The 13,847-nt window shown below is 42.6% G+C and overlaps 2 protein-coding genes across 4 annotated transcripts in view; both read left to right on the top strand.

Annotated features, from left to right (window-relative positions):
• RIOK3 (RIO kinase 3) overlaps positions 1 to 13,847 on the top strand; it is a 910,199-nt gene that overhangs the window by 109,534 nt on the left and 786,818 nt on the right. The gene's annotated exons all lie outside the window — the stretch shown is intronic.
• LAMA3 (laminin subunit alpha 3) overlaps positions 8,537 to 13,847 on the top strand; it is a 126,720-nt gene continuing 121,409 nt past the window's right edge. For all 3 annotated transcript variants that reach the window (XM_083451495.1, XM_083451496.1, XM_083451494.1), the window contains exon 1: positions 8,537 to 9,179. In XM_083451495.1, coding sequence (XP_083307621.1) covers positions 8,538 to 9,179 — 642 coding nt within the window. In that variant the 5' untranslated portion in view covers position 8,537. The remainder of the gene's footprint in view (positions 9,180 to 13,847) is intronic.

Here is a 13,847-nt window from a genome sequence, read left to right as displayed (position 1 = left end):
TTGTAAACCTTTTGTGGCCAGGGCAGGCCTGGAACTAGTTCCTATGTCTTGTTCCTCTCTAAGGAATCAAGTTCAGCCTTCATGGCATTTAACCATGGTTCAGCATCCTCTGAAGTTAAACTTTGGACCTCTTGGAAACCTGAAGGTTCAACTCACCATTTTGCCTTCAGAGTATTCCATACAAATCACAGATCCACAACTTATACTGCAGTGCTGCAGTATAAATTCAGAGACACAAATCCTCACAATTTGTATATGCACTATCTGATTACAGCTTTCATCCATGCTAGAAAGTGTGCTATACAAATAATATATTCAATCCAATGGTGTAAAAAGAATGGAGAGCTAAGACATAAAACTTCATGACTTTTACAACTAGAGCATTAGTAACTCAATTCTATACCCATGGATTGCGCAATAAAAAACAACTAGCTTGGTACAGCTATGATGCTAAAACACAGATCTGAAATGCCAACTTTCATAGATCCTGATTTTTACAGTTAGATGCCCCAGACCGACGGCCTAATAACATCCTTGCCTACAGACTGCACTGTAAAAATAGATCCAGTTTTTCATTGTGCCACTGTGTAATGAAGGCATATAGCCAAGGGCGGCACTGATGTTCATCCTCCAGACTTTTACATGCTGATACCCCAAACTGAGTGCCTATGTTCTCTGCTCATGGAGTGTATTGTGAGCTTTCATTATGTTATATATTTGCCTTGGAGTACATATATGCATGTAAATATACACTTAACAACAACAGCTTGTAAGAACAACAAAAAACTATGAAGCTCTTTGGCAGTGCCACAAGATACTAGATCCGTAATTTAATATTATTATTTATTAATTACCCACCCTTCACCCTAAGGTGCCAGGGCAGGTTACAACATTAAAACACAATATTAAAAACAGTTTAAAGCAACTTACAATTTGTGTTTCTTATATTGTAATTTAATGTTGTGAACCGCCCTGAGATCTATGGATAAAGGGCAATACACAAATATAATAAAGAATGAGAATAATAAGGTGGGTCTTAAAAATATATGCATGCATGAATCTCCCTGGGATTTAACATCTAGAGACAAAAGAAGCATCATGAAGACTGAGAACTCTTTAACGCGTGCATCTGCACATTGACATTTTTAAAATGATGTCCTGTGGCCAGTAATGCCATGCCCTTTCATTAACTTTTGCTTCCTCTTTAGTTAATTGAATTCTGGGCACTCTTCTCTCCAGCAAAGCAGCAAAGAGTGTTAGAAATACCTTATGAAAATCACTCATCTCTTACAAACTCAAAGTAAAACAGCTTTCGAAGTGTGCTTTAAATTATTTACAGGCATATTAAATACTTTCCCCAGAGCGTTTAGCTATACATGCAGTTTTAACTCAAGGAGATTCCACTGCAGTCCACAGCAGAATGCTGCAGTGTGAAGTATGTAGCAGCCACTCAGGATTTTCTGTCACTGTTATCTCGTCAACAGGTAACTTATCAGTGGGATAATCTCTTCGTTCCATACCTAAACATCTCTGCACAAGACATTTAAAGCAGTATCATACTCCTTTAAACAGTCATGGCTTCCTTCAAACTGGGAATTGTAGTTTTTAAGTATGTTGAGAGATTTTAGGAGACTTTTATTGCCATCATAGAGCTACAGTTTTTAGAGTGCTTTAACAATCCACTTCTAGAGGAAGTCTGGGAATTGCAGCTCTCTGTACTGTGTAGTACAGATGGGGCCTTATTCTGTATTGATTGGTTGTCATATTGACAGACTGAATTTACAGCTTTTCCTTCTGATCAAACAGGAATGTGCCTTCTGGCTTTGTGCATCACCAGTCCTGGATACTTGATGGTAAATGTACATGAACTAAAATCAATAATTGAGTGACCTATCATGTTAATTTTCCCCCTGCTATATTGTAGAGGTTGTGGCTATATGGCATTAACTAGCTGCCAATAGCATTCTGCACGAAATAGCATGAATTCCACAATAAATAGCCTGGTTCTTTTATAATATATGACCATCACGCATCCTGTGGCATTGAGTCATGCACATTAACTGTATATTGCGTTGGAAAGTTCTCGTATAAGATTTAAATCGGATGCCACAACTTAAAGTGAGCCACTGAACTGGAGGTCCCCAAACCAGTACAACAAAGCACGCATTCCCATTTTCCTGTTGTTAAGTAACTTGTCAGTTACATCATGGGATTCACTGAATAGGGTGAAAAGGTGCTTGACTCACTTTCCATCATATACATGAGAATCAATGTGGTTTCCTGGAGAGAGGATTGTGGCATGTTGTGTGCTTTGGCTTCCAATTAGTGGCATAACTGTGCATGCTGTTCAGAACCCGCTTCAGTTCTTAAAACCTTTAACAGGACTCAAGTTGCTCTTTGTATCGCTGAGTTTCATTCTTAGGGTGTACAAACATTCCTCATATATGTATAGTTACAATAAGTTTTAAAATACTTTCTTCCTCCCCTCCCAGCCCTGAGGATTCCCCCCTCCCCCATCCAGCTTTGGTACATTGTGTGCAGGTTATGATTTCATGGCTTGTTTTGCCAACTTTTCAGATTCCTCCCGTCTCCCCTTTTCCCCTTTTGTGTATTTTATGACTCATTCCATAGTTAACTGTTTACCTGTCCTCAGTTGACTCAATAAAAGCAGCAAAATGAATTTCTACTGTTTTTCTTAGCATTTCCTTCCATGCACATTTACATTACAGGGGAGCTTAATTTGTGAGTGAATTGCACTTTTGCTGTTAAAATCAGTCTAAAAATGCTGCATCCAGAAGGTTAAAGGCTTTAGGTTACCAACAAGCTGAAATAAAAAGTTACGCTCCAGTAAAGCCTATTTTTAATACGCTATCTGTACTGTATGTGTTTTGGGTGTGGAGATGGCAATTTGTTTATTCATGGCATGAGTATAGGAACAGTATGCATGCTTTTATCTGAAGACTTGGAGAGGCTTTTCCTCATCTTGCCTCTCTTGGGGCTCTACTGCCCAGAGACAAGAGAGCTGTTGCTGTGGAGATGAAGGTGCCCTTTCCTGGCATGAGACTGGAGGCCCTGGTGAGAAGGGGATCTCTCCTGTTGTTCAGGATGGGCTGCTTAAAGTGCCTTGAGTCTATTTTGTTATTCTTCTCTTTTTTCCACTAGTTTTGTTAGATCTCCTAATTATCAACTGTTGAATGAATTGCTGAATATGGGTGCAGTACTGATATTATTGGTATTGGGTATTATTAACTGATCTACTGGTACGTTTTATGCCCATTTAAACTTTTGATAATGTTCAAATGACCTGCAATTATGGAATTGGTAATGTTAAGTTGTAATGTATTATTGTTGTTGGCATCCGTCTGTCTCAGGAGACAATGGAGGAGAGAGCCTTTGTTTAAATTGTCTATCCTTTGAAGAGCTTTGAGCACCGTGTATTTGTGGAAAATGTGCTACACAAATAAATTGGCTATGACATTAATATGAGTTATAATGACAGCATCTTAAATGAGAATATAGTGGGTAGCTTCTGATGAAGTCGTACTCAGAGTAGACCCTTCAAAATCAATGGACATCAAGTTAGTCTTTAGTCACGTAATGCTAATAGTGGGGTAGGAGAGCTGAAAATAACACTACAAACTCCTTCTTGGCCTACAAACTCCTTCGTGGCCCAGCATTGTCTTTAATGGAGGTGTGTTCTCAGGGCCTGGTTATGGCTGGGTGGTGGATGGACTACTTCATTCTGGGGCTGGGCCTTTGGGCCTCTTTGCTTAAAAGACATCCCTATGATGTTTCAGCTGTTTAAGTTGCTGTTCTGAATGCAATGGCAAAAGTGTGGTAATACAGTGGTACCTCGGGTTAAGTACTTAATTCGTTCTGGAATTAAACTGAAACTGTTCTTAACCTGAAGCACCATTTTAGCTAATGGGGCCTCTTGCTGCCGCCACAGCACAATTTCTGTTCTCATCCTGAAGCAAAGTTCTTAACCCGAGGTAATATTTCTGGGTTAGCAGAGACTGTAACCTGAAGCGTATGTAACCTGAAGTGTATGTAACCTGAGGTACCACTGTAGCCAGTTTTCCTGACCTACATGACAAAGAGAAGGAACGCTGGCAGCGGCAGCAGCACATTAAAAACAGGATGTGAAATACAAAAGATTTAGCATGAATTCCCCCACCCTGCAATATTTGTTTGGCATGACAGAAGCTGACAACACTGCCTGAGTAGCACTTGGAACAGCGAAATGTAGCTGTCGTTCCCTACTTTTATGATTCCCCAGGGCTGCTCTGCCATTAGACAAAGTGAAGAACCAGCCTCAGGCAGCAGATTCTGGAGAGCAATCAGTGGCAGAGATGTTAGGGGAGAGTTGTGTTCCCTTGTGCTAATTTGCTGTCTTAAGGTGTGGTGGAGAATGCTGTCCCACTGCCAGTGTTGAAGTAAGATTCAGCTGTCAGTCTGGTCAGCTTCAGTATAGGCAAAAGTGGGCTAGGCACCATCTTTTTATTCATCTCAGGCAGCAAAACGTCTTAGGCCAGCCCTGAGAGTCTTTTTATTATCTACCAATATGTCTTTGCATTAAGCATCTAACAAAGATTTGGCTAGATGTATCCATCTATTGCAGGTTTAGCAGCTCATCCCTATTTTTACTGCACTCAGAAACCGATTCCATCAATTCTAGGGAGAATTGCCTCAGCTGGAGTTTCAGAGTGATGTTTAATTATGCCTTTGTGGAATGACAAGTGTTTTTTTATTTATGTTTATATAACACTGGGCTGGGCAAAAGTCCAATAAGACAAGAGAAACAAGAAGTCAGTGTAATTCACTTAGAGTGCCTAGATCTTACCAAGGAAAAGAAGCCAAAATACCTAAATTGTTCTTTTCTTATAAGCACACAAATGACTCCTTTGTGTCTCATACAGTGTTGTAAGCATTTCCCTGGATCAAGTTAGTGGGTACAACTCTCCAATGTGTCTTGGATTAGAAACAGAAGTGTTAGAGCTTATCCAGACAATCAGTTGAAAGCTTGCCCTTACCACATGTTAGCTTTTGCCAAATGGCCCAGTGAGCAGCTTGATTTAAAGGCAGTAATGTGACATTCAGTCTGCATCCTTGATACCAAGATGGATAGCAAGACTGTGGCCTCCGGCATACATGGAAAAAAACATGGCACCTTTCTGACCTAAGATAAAGGGGGCTAATTTGCCTGAAGGGGAGCATTGCTAAAGGCTCTGTTACTCAAACTCTATCGGATGTGGCTTCCATAGAGGATAAGGGTGTTGCTACCAGGAACCCTGTGAAAGGCAGGAGAAATATTCATAAGCTGTAATATATGTTGGCATTCCCAAGACCTCTATAACCGAGAGAGAGAAAAAGAGAAAGAAAAAGAGAAAGATGACTGGAAATATTAACAGCCATTAGCTGGGAGAACTGGGAAACCTAAATCATAATTTGAATAAAAATAACCACAAATGTTTCTAAAGTTCATCATTTTGTTATCTCATTGATCAATCAATGAATCACCTCCTGGGTCCAAAGTTGGATCTCTGAGCTTTGAACACCAGAAGATGCATAACTGGCAAGTGTAAACATTGTATGAAGTAAACGTGCTGTGACCTGTCATTCATGTGTTTGAACAGGTTTTGAGCTCTTTATGGTAAGTGCACAAGCTACCCATGGGCTTATGATATGCTTGCCTTGGAATATGTACCAAAACAACAACTCAGGCATAAATTCTATACATACCCATCTACAGTAAGCTCCACTGAACACAATGAGTCTCATTCTGAGTAAACATATGTAGGATTGTACTGTCAGTGCTTTCTAAAAATAAATGTACGTATATGAATTTTCCCCTTGACATATTGTTTTATTCCAGGAAAAGTCTTACACTCCAAATGCAATGTGATTAAGATAAAAAACCCACAATTTTCTAATTGAATAATTAAGTAGAACTGGTGGACTTTCTTGATCCAGCTTGTGGCTGGGTTTAAAACTCACCAGCATGCAGTCCACACTGTTGTTGCTGAAGAATAAAGGCAAGATCAGCATGCCGGTTAGTTGTGCTCATCAAAATTTCCCCAAGAAGATGTTGGCAGTAAGTTATAAGGTAATCCTGCCACTTTACTTATGCTGCTTTAACCTTGACAAAGTGCTGAAGTAGCCGCTGGCAGCCTATGTGCAGAGGAAGTGTCTCCATTTACAGTTGCTGAAAGGTGATTTTGACACTGCAGAAAAAAAGTTTAGTGTAATGTGTAAGTCAACATTTTTCAAGAGTCTATAAGGAAGTATAGGGACGCGGGTGGCGCTGTGGGTTAAAGCCTCAGTGCCTAGGGCTTGCCGATCGAAAGGTCGGCGGTTCGAATCCCCGCGGCGGGGTGTGCTCCCGCTGTTCGGTCCCAGCGCCTGCCAACCTAGCAGTTCGAAAGCACCCCTGGGTGCAAGTAGATAAATAGGGACCGCTTACTAGCGGGAAGGTAAACGGCGTTTCCGTGTGCAGCTCTGGCTCGCCAGAGCAGCGATGTCATGCTGGCCACGTGACCCGGAAGTGTCTTCGGACAGCGCTGGCCCTTGGCCTCTTTGAGTGAGATGGGCGCACAACCCTAGAGTCTGTCAAGACTGGCCCGTACGGGCAGGGGTACCTTTACCTTTACCTTTATAAGGAAGTATATGTTTGAGTCAACATGTTTCAACTCTGAAAAATTAAGGCCCAATTACACATTACACAGAAAAGCATGTAAAACCATGGGCATAGCCGGGGGGGGCAGGGGGTGTCCTCCCCAAATCAATAAAAATGAATATAAATGCATAGCAAACTGAGATTCTGCCCCCCTAACAAAAGGCCTCCCCTCCTACAAAAATCCTGGCTACGCCCATGAACCAAACCTACCCATTGATTCTCTTCCTCTCTCATTCCCCCGCTCCAAAAAGGAAACTTCAGGAGGAGGATGGGGATAGGATGAAGCAGCTCCTCTCCATCATCCTGCTTCTCTGCTCTAAATTGATAACTCACAAAACTGGCTTTCCCCCCAAAACAACAACAAAAGGCATTAAAATGTGGCTGCATGTGTAACATGTCAGACCTCAATAAGTGTGTAACATGCAAGCCTTATTAACTGATAATTATCACCAATATATCCAAAAAGCTGCCATTTCTATTGTTATACTATACAGGAAGCAATACAAAAGTCATTGTGGATGTAGCAATAGAGGGTGTGTGTGTGCGTGTGTGTGCATGCAGTGTTCTCCATCCTTGATTCCCCAGCTCAGATGATGTTGGACGTTGTCTTAAGATGTTTGGGGATGATGAGGAGAGGAGAGGGGAAAATATATTATTACATTCCCTAAGTGGTTATGAATTACAAATATTATTTTTGTAGCTAAAGCTATTAAAAAAGATAACCCTGAGTAGTTTATCTTAAGTTCAGTGCATGGGGGTTGCGTTGTAGAGGCAGACTTAGCTTTTTAGTAATTTATTCATTCCCATCACACAAACCCTGTCACCAGTCTGATTCACACATACATATTAATCACTTAAATCTTATGGACTGCAACATCAGGTGATGACATTCGGATAGAAGTGTCTGTCAATTTTGGTTCTCTCCATTTCTCATTTTTCCAGTATTAAAGACAGTTCTCCATATTTCTGCAGCAATATATATATATATATATATATATATATATATATCTTCATGGAAATTCTTTAGAATTTTAGTGCAAATATCTCCTAATAAATACATTACATACACATTTTGACAAGCAATTTCCCCTAATAAAAGGCACCCCTGTATGTTATCTTCATTAGTATATTGTTATGCACACTTCCCCTAATATATGCTTTTCTTTCAAAACAAACCCACCATTGATTGGTTGGAGAGCTGCACTGCACAATTAATATTAGCACAACTTTTGAAGGACTGCTGTGTTTCAGTTCTTACATTGTTCCAGAAGGTGCAAATCAGTTTCCTTAAATACAAACTGAGTTGGATTTCTCCCTGTCCCTACTTGCAAGTGTGAATGGGCCATCGCCAGACATAACTGTTCAGATCACCTCCATCACCTCATAAAACATTGCAGTGCTTCTCAATGTTACACTTCAGATATTCAGTTGCCAATCATTAAGACTAATTTATTTATTAATTTACTTAACTTTCTGTATTTAACAGAGATGGTTCTTCCAATCCATTTCCCTCCCACAACCAACCTGTGAGGGGGGGGGCTATGCTGAGAGATAGAGACTGGTTAGTTCAACCTGAGCTAGAGTTGTAGAGACGGAAACAAACGCCACGGAGTCAAGTTGAGTCTGCGCCTAGCCTCCTTCGCCCCACCACAATAAAACATTTGAGGAGGTCTGCCCCCCAAAGTTGATGGACATTGTCATAGAAATGGTGCGCGTGTGTCGCATCATGTGATCAATTATGCGATTATACCTGCCCCACTCCCAATATTTCATTCAAGTTGGCACCCCGATCGCAGCCACGGGTGAAATGCCATGGAGGGCTAGTCTCTCTCTGCCAACCTCCCTACACGTGGCCGTTGTTATGACTGCTGGCTGCTTCCCAGGCTGGGCTGAAGGAGAGGTCTCTCAGCTTGCCCCCCACCCGCCCCTTTGCCTCTTCGGACTCAGTCTCCACAATGTAGGCTGCGGCGGCGTCTCCGCCTGGATCCTGCGAGGCTGGCGGCCGAGCGGCAGGGGGTGTCTTCGCTGCCTCCGCCTCCTCCGCCTCGCCGCTCCTTTCCCTTTTCTGCGCCCTTCGGGCCAATCGGCGCAAAACAAAGGCGCGCAGGAGGAGCGGAGGGAGGCCCATCTCCTCCTGCCCTTCCCTCCCGGGTCAGTGGCTCCGCGCGCCTTAAACAAACGCAGCCCCGGGGTCGCCTCGTGCGCGCTGGAAGGGAGCCCAGGCAGGATGGCCAAGAGCCGGGCTGCCAACCCAGCGATGGCCGGGCTCGTCTTGGCGCTCTGGTCCCGCTGCTGCTCGGCGGATCCTCGGGTGGCTGGTTCTCCGGACGAGTCCCAAGCGCCGGGGCTCAGCCTCCATCCGCCCTACTTCAACCTGGCGGAGATCGCCAAGATTTCGGCGACCGACACCTGCGGCCAGGACGAGAGCGGGAGGCCTCGCCGAGAGCTCTTCTGCAAGCTGGTGGGGGGGCCCGCCGCTTTCCCCGCGGGGAAAAACATCCAGGTAACTCCGGGTGAAGCGGGTGTGGGTTAAGTTGGGGATCAACTGAGGGATCAGTGGCATGGATCCTCCAGTCCAGATCATTAAATGCGGACAAATTAACTCATTCTGTACCTGTGCAGCCACTCTGGTTTCCTAACATGATGTACCCCTTAATCTAGACTGAACAGTATAGCATCAGGATAGTTAATGAATTGGCAGAAGGTTGCATCTCTTCCGCGGGCGCCTCTCCTTCCGCCAGTACTTATGCGCAAGCTGCATATTTTAAATCAATAGTTGCCAGCTTTGTTTTACCGGCATGTTAACCGCTTGACACCTGTACACGACAGAAATTTAACAGGTGCAGCTTTCCCATCGGATCTCTGTGCAGCAGAAAGATGCACCAGTTGAATTCCTGTCTTTCTTTGATAGATTAAAGGCACAGGAACTGTGTGTGGGGGGGGGGAATATTCGGGGAGGAAGTACTTTCCCCTATGTATTGATAACCTGGATCGGATATCCTTGCCTTCACTGCCGTCTTCTCATGATCCAGGTGCTGACACTTTGGAAATGTTTGGGTGTTTCCATAAGTTCAGTACATAATTATGATTGAAATGAGGGCCAAAGTAACTATTATTCTTTGGATCTCACTCACCCACAGTCTGTCAAGTAGAGTACAAGGGTAGGCTCTTGTGCATGTGCTGAAGGTAACTGGTTAGGAACACAGAACGAGGTTATAGTGGTAGTTAACTCATCCACTGCAGCTTAGAGATGCTGCTTCACCACTTAAAAATGGGGGAAACTGCTGGACTGGCAGGAAAGTGTCCTTCAGGATTTCTGAAGGAAGTGCTGAATAAAAGGCCCTCTTAACAGTTGGTGGCCTTCCTTCCATAGAAAGAGACGGTATATGCCAATTGTGTAGGGCATTCCCAGGGACCTCTGCAATATATACAAGCTGCCCTTCCACTTTCTCTGTGCCTGTCCTAAGAAGACACAAGAAGAGCTCTGCTGGATCAAGCCAAATACACATCTTGTCCAGAACTGACCACATAACTTACAAAAAGAAGACTGATCTCCTGCACTCCTGCACTGTCAATGTTGGAGGAAGCCCTCTTTGTAGATCTCTGTTACTCTCCTCATTGACCTGCCTTCCATCTGGTATTGTTGTGTCAGTATTATGATATGCTAATCTGTTGGCAAGGCAAGGAGAAGACCTATTCTATTCATGTCCTGCTTGGGTGGGGCGGCTTCCCATAGGCATCTGGTTGGCCACTGTGTGAGAACAGAATTCTGGACTAGATTGGGTTAAAGAAAATGCCCCCCACCTCCTGCTTTGACAGTAGCTTCTAGGATCTTGTCTGTCTGAAGATAAAAACAGTAAATGCTAACCAAAAAATGATCTATTACAATGTGCACAATTAGTTCAGCATGTACCTTACAATGGCATATGTGAAGAAATGTGCCAAATGATTGCCAAGCCAAATCCCTATTTGTCATGTCTGTATTTGATTCCTATCTATTTTTAACTGATTCTAAATGCTCACCAAAATCAGTTTAATTTGCATATTTTAAATCAATTAACATACAGTATATGCAGAACAGCTTTACTGTGCAATCATAACCATCTCTACCCAGAAGTAAGTCCTTTTGAATCCAGTGTGTCTTAATCCCAGGTAGGAAGAGCTAGGATTGTAGACTAAGCCTTCTTTATTTTGTGAGCGAGATGACAACCCCTCTTAGAGCTAACCTTCACCACAAATTTTATATGACTACAGGAAATTAGAGGCTGAGGAGTCTTCTGAGGGGCAAATTTGAATGCTGCAGACTACCTGATTTTAACATTAAGAGGTTTTAGAAGCAATTACAATCATTTAGGCAGAAGCAAATCCTAACAGGTGAATTAAGCCAAAGGTACTGTTTCTGTGGTATTGTTTCCTTTCACCCATTTATGAAGTTAAAACCCTGTGGTTTAGTTGTGAATTGATATAATTCTACAGTTAGGTATGACAGCAATAGTGAACAAGAGAATTCCTCTTACTTTAACATTTGTTGCAGAGATTCTGGGTGAGAGGTCACCTGCGATTTGTGCTTGATCCAAGCTCCCGGAAGGATTACTGATAGATGTGCCCTGGCACAAGAGTACATGTTGTATGCTGCTTACAGAATTTGTAGAAATGTGCATTCAGCAGCTTCCCTCTCCTGTTTCTAACAAAGCCTCATTGAGACACATAGCAGAAATATTTCTGCAGTTTACCAGTCATCTTTTTGGTTCAAGAGGGGTTCCAAATTCTTTCAAAAGGCTGGGGAAAGCAGACCTGGAAAATGTGATAACAGCACAGTGCATATGCAACCACACTGCCCCAACCCTCGAATTCAAAGTTAAGGAAGAGAGTTTTTATGGACACCATATTTCAAATACCTATGAAATGGGAGAAGGCTTAAACAAACATGCTCACATCTATTCATGTCCGCAGTATAAAAGAATGGAGAGAGTGAATGAACATATTCAGATAATCATAGATGTAAGATAGAGAACTTTAGCAACAGGAAATATCAGTTAACTGAAAAGGCTGTACTTGCTCCACTGTGCCCTGCACTGTGTTAGAAGTATGAATGGGGTGTGACCTTGTACTTTGGTGTGGGTTTGTGCCCAGAAAAGAAGGTCTCCTGCAAACAACAACAACAACACAAAGGTAGCAGCATAAGGGGGTGGGGTGGGACAACAACCAACCAAACTCCAAAACTCACAACTGGCCAATACCTTTTTTAAGATCAACCAAAAGGTCACAAAGTGTGGCAAACTTATTGAGTTCTGTGTAACTCTTCAAGCAAGATGTTATACAAAGCAGGAAGTGAGGGAGACAAGGACACTTAACATTCAAAGGATGTAATTGCTCTGGCAGATCCACAGCCCTCAGGTAACTTGGAGAGAATTCTGAGTGAGGTTTCAGAATTTCCAAGTTGCTTCCAAAGTTTTATTATTTATTCCTTCCCTAATGAAATAAGGCAGGCACTGACTTGGGTGAGTACCTGCTGAAGATTTGTTGGCTGCTGACATTTTTAGCTTGGTATCTATATTGCCTCACGGTGGAGGTCATTTTATTGTGGTTTTAAATATTTCAAACGTGTGATTGCTTTATATTATGTTTACATCTGGTATCGCCCAGATGAAGAATGGTATATGAGTATTTAAAATAAATACATGTACAAAGGTCACTTTCAGGAATCCTACAAGGCAGCTGATTTGTTTCCCAACATCACATTCCCAGCTCTTCATCACTGAGATGTATTCAGGCTGCAAACATCTCTAAACCCTCTTTCTGTTTCTGCCTCTTCAAAAATGCAAATAGCTCTTTCTATGCATGTGCACTGCCCTCCCCCTTTCCTCCATTTAATGGTACATGTATATGACTTTCTCCAAGCTTTTTGGGCTATCTCATTGAAACATGAGTTATTCCCAAATATACCCTAAGCCTTCACTCCCATTGCGAAAACCATCTTGTGCTATTAACCAGCAATCTACCTGACAGAAGGAAGGGCAACCCACTATCATGTAACCTCAGAGCTATATTCAGTTCTTTCTCTACCACCACCCTACACACAATTAACTTCACTCAAAGGGGAGAGCGATGATAAGCCCTCTCCCTCTTGTACTCGTCCCCTTTCCTGCAGCATCCCCTCTACCCTATGGAGGAGTGAAACATCTGCAGTGGCGAGTATGTTGTACTTGTTTAGACTCCTCACATTATTTAGAACCCTGGAAAGATGTGGTTTCTAAATGGGCCAGGGAGTCTATCCAAGTGCAGCAGGCTCTCTTCAGCAGAAACTCAGCTCCCAACAGGTATATCCAACAGGATAAAGTAGAGGGACAACCCAGGTGTCATTATGGTTTTGACCCTAGATGGGCTACATAGCTATGAGTGTTGTGCTTAGAGCTGGACTGGAATTTCCAACAACACTATGTTTGAGAAGATCATTTCCTACATGTTCTGTTTATGCCCTGTATAGACTACTCCTGTAGAAGGTACATATGCAGCCATACTTCCAATTTTCCATAGGCTACATTACTTTTTGTACTGAGAATAATTTTATATACACAGTCATGGAAACTCTAGAAGATGTGCGTTTTGAGGTGACTTGTATATGCAGAGCTGCTTTGATGAGTCATGGCCCAGATCCAGGCAATTCTCCCAATCTCCTGGAACTGACACATTGTACCAGGCAGGCTGCATTGTAGAATGCCTTTCTGCAGATACTGCCTGTGTAGAGCAAAAGGAAAGGTTTGCCCGGCAACTTATTTTCCTTTAGCTTCCATCTGCCATCTTCGTTGGCAGCTCTTGTGGAATGTACTTTAAATAACTGAGATGCTTGCTGCTCCAGAAGAATTCACTGACGTACATTTAGAAACATTATTAAACTTGTCCTCAGAACTCCAAGTGACCTAGTTAAGTTGAAATGGCTCTCTTGTGGCCTAATCTTCAGTAACCTGGCAAAAAAAGCCTGTCCAGCTTGACCATCAGCAGAGGGGGAAAGGTTGGAGAACCTCCATCCCCAAATCCAATTTGTTTACTTTGTTTTCTTACCACCCCTTTAAATATTTCCGCTTGCCACTTCTCTTCTCCCAGAGGGGAGGCCATTGCTGTGTGCCAAACCATTGCAGCCTTATGTTTTCATGTTGTCATCCTGTATTTT

The sequence above is a fragment of the Podarcis tiliguerta genome (genome assembly GCF_965153285.1).
Source record: "Podarcis tiliguerta genome assembly, chromosome: 7".
NCBI classification, from domain to species: domain Eukaryota; kingdom Metazoa; phylum Chordata; class Lepidosauria; order Squamata; family Lacertidae; genus Podarcis; species Podarcis tiliguerta.
The sequence above is the reverse complement of the archived record's forward strand: the minus strand, read 5'-3'. Positions and strand labels throughout refer to the sequence as shown.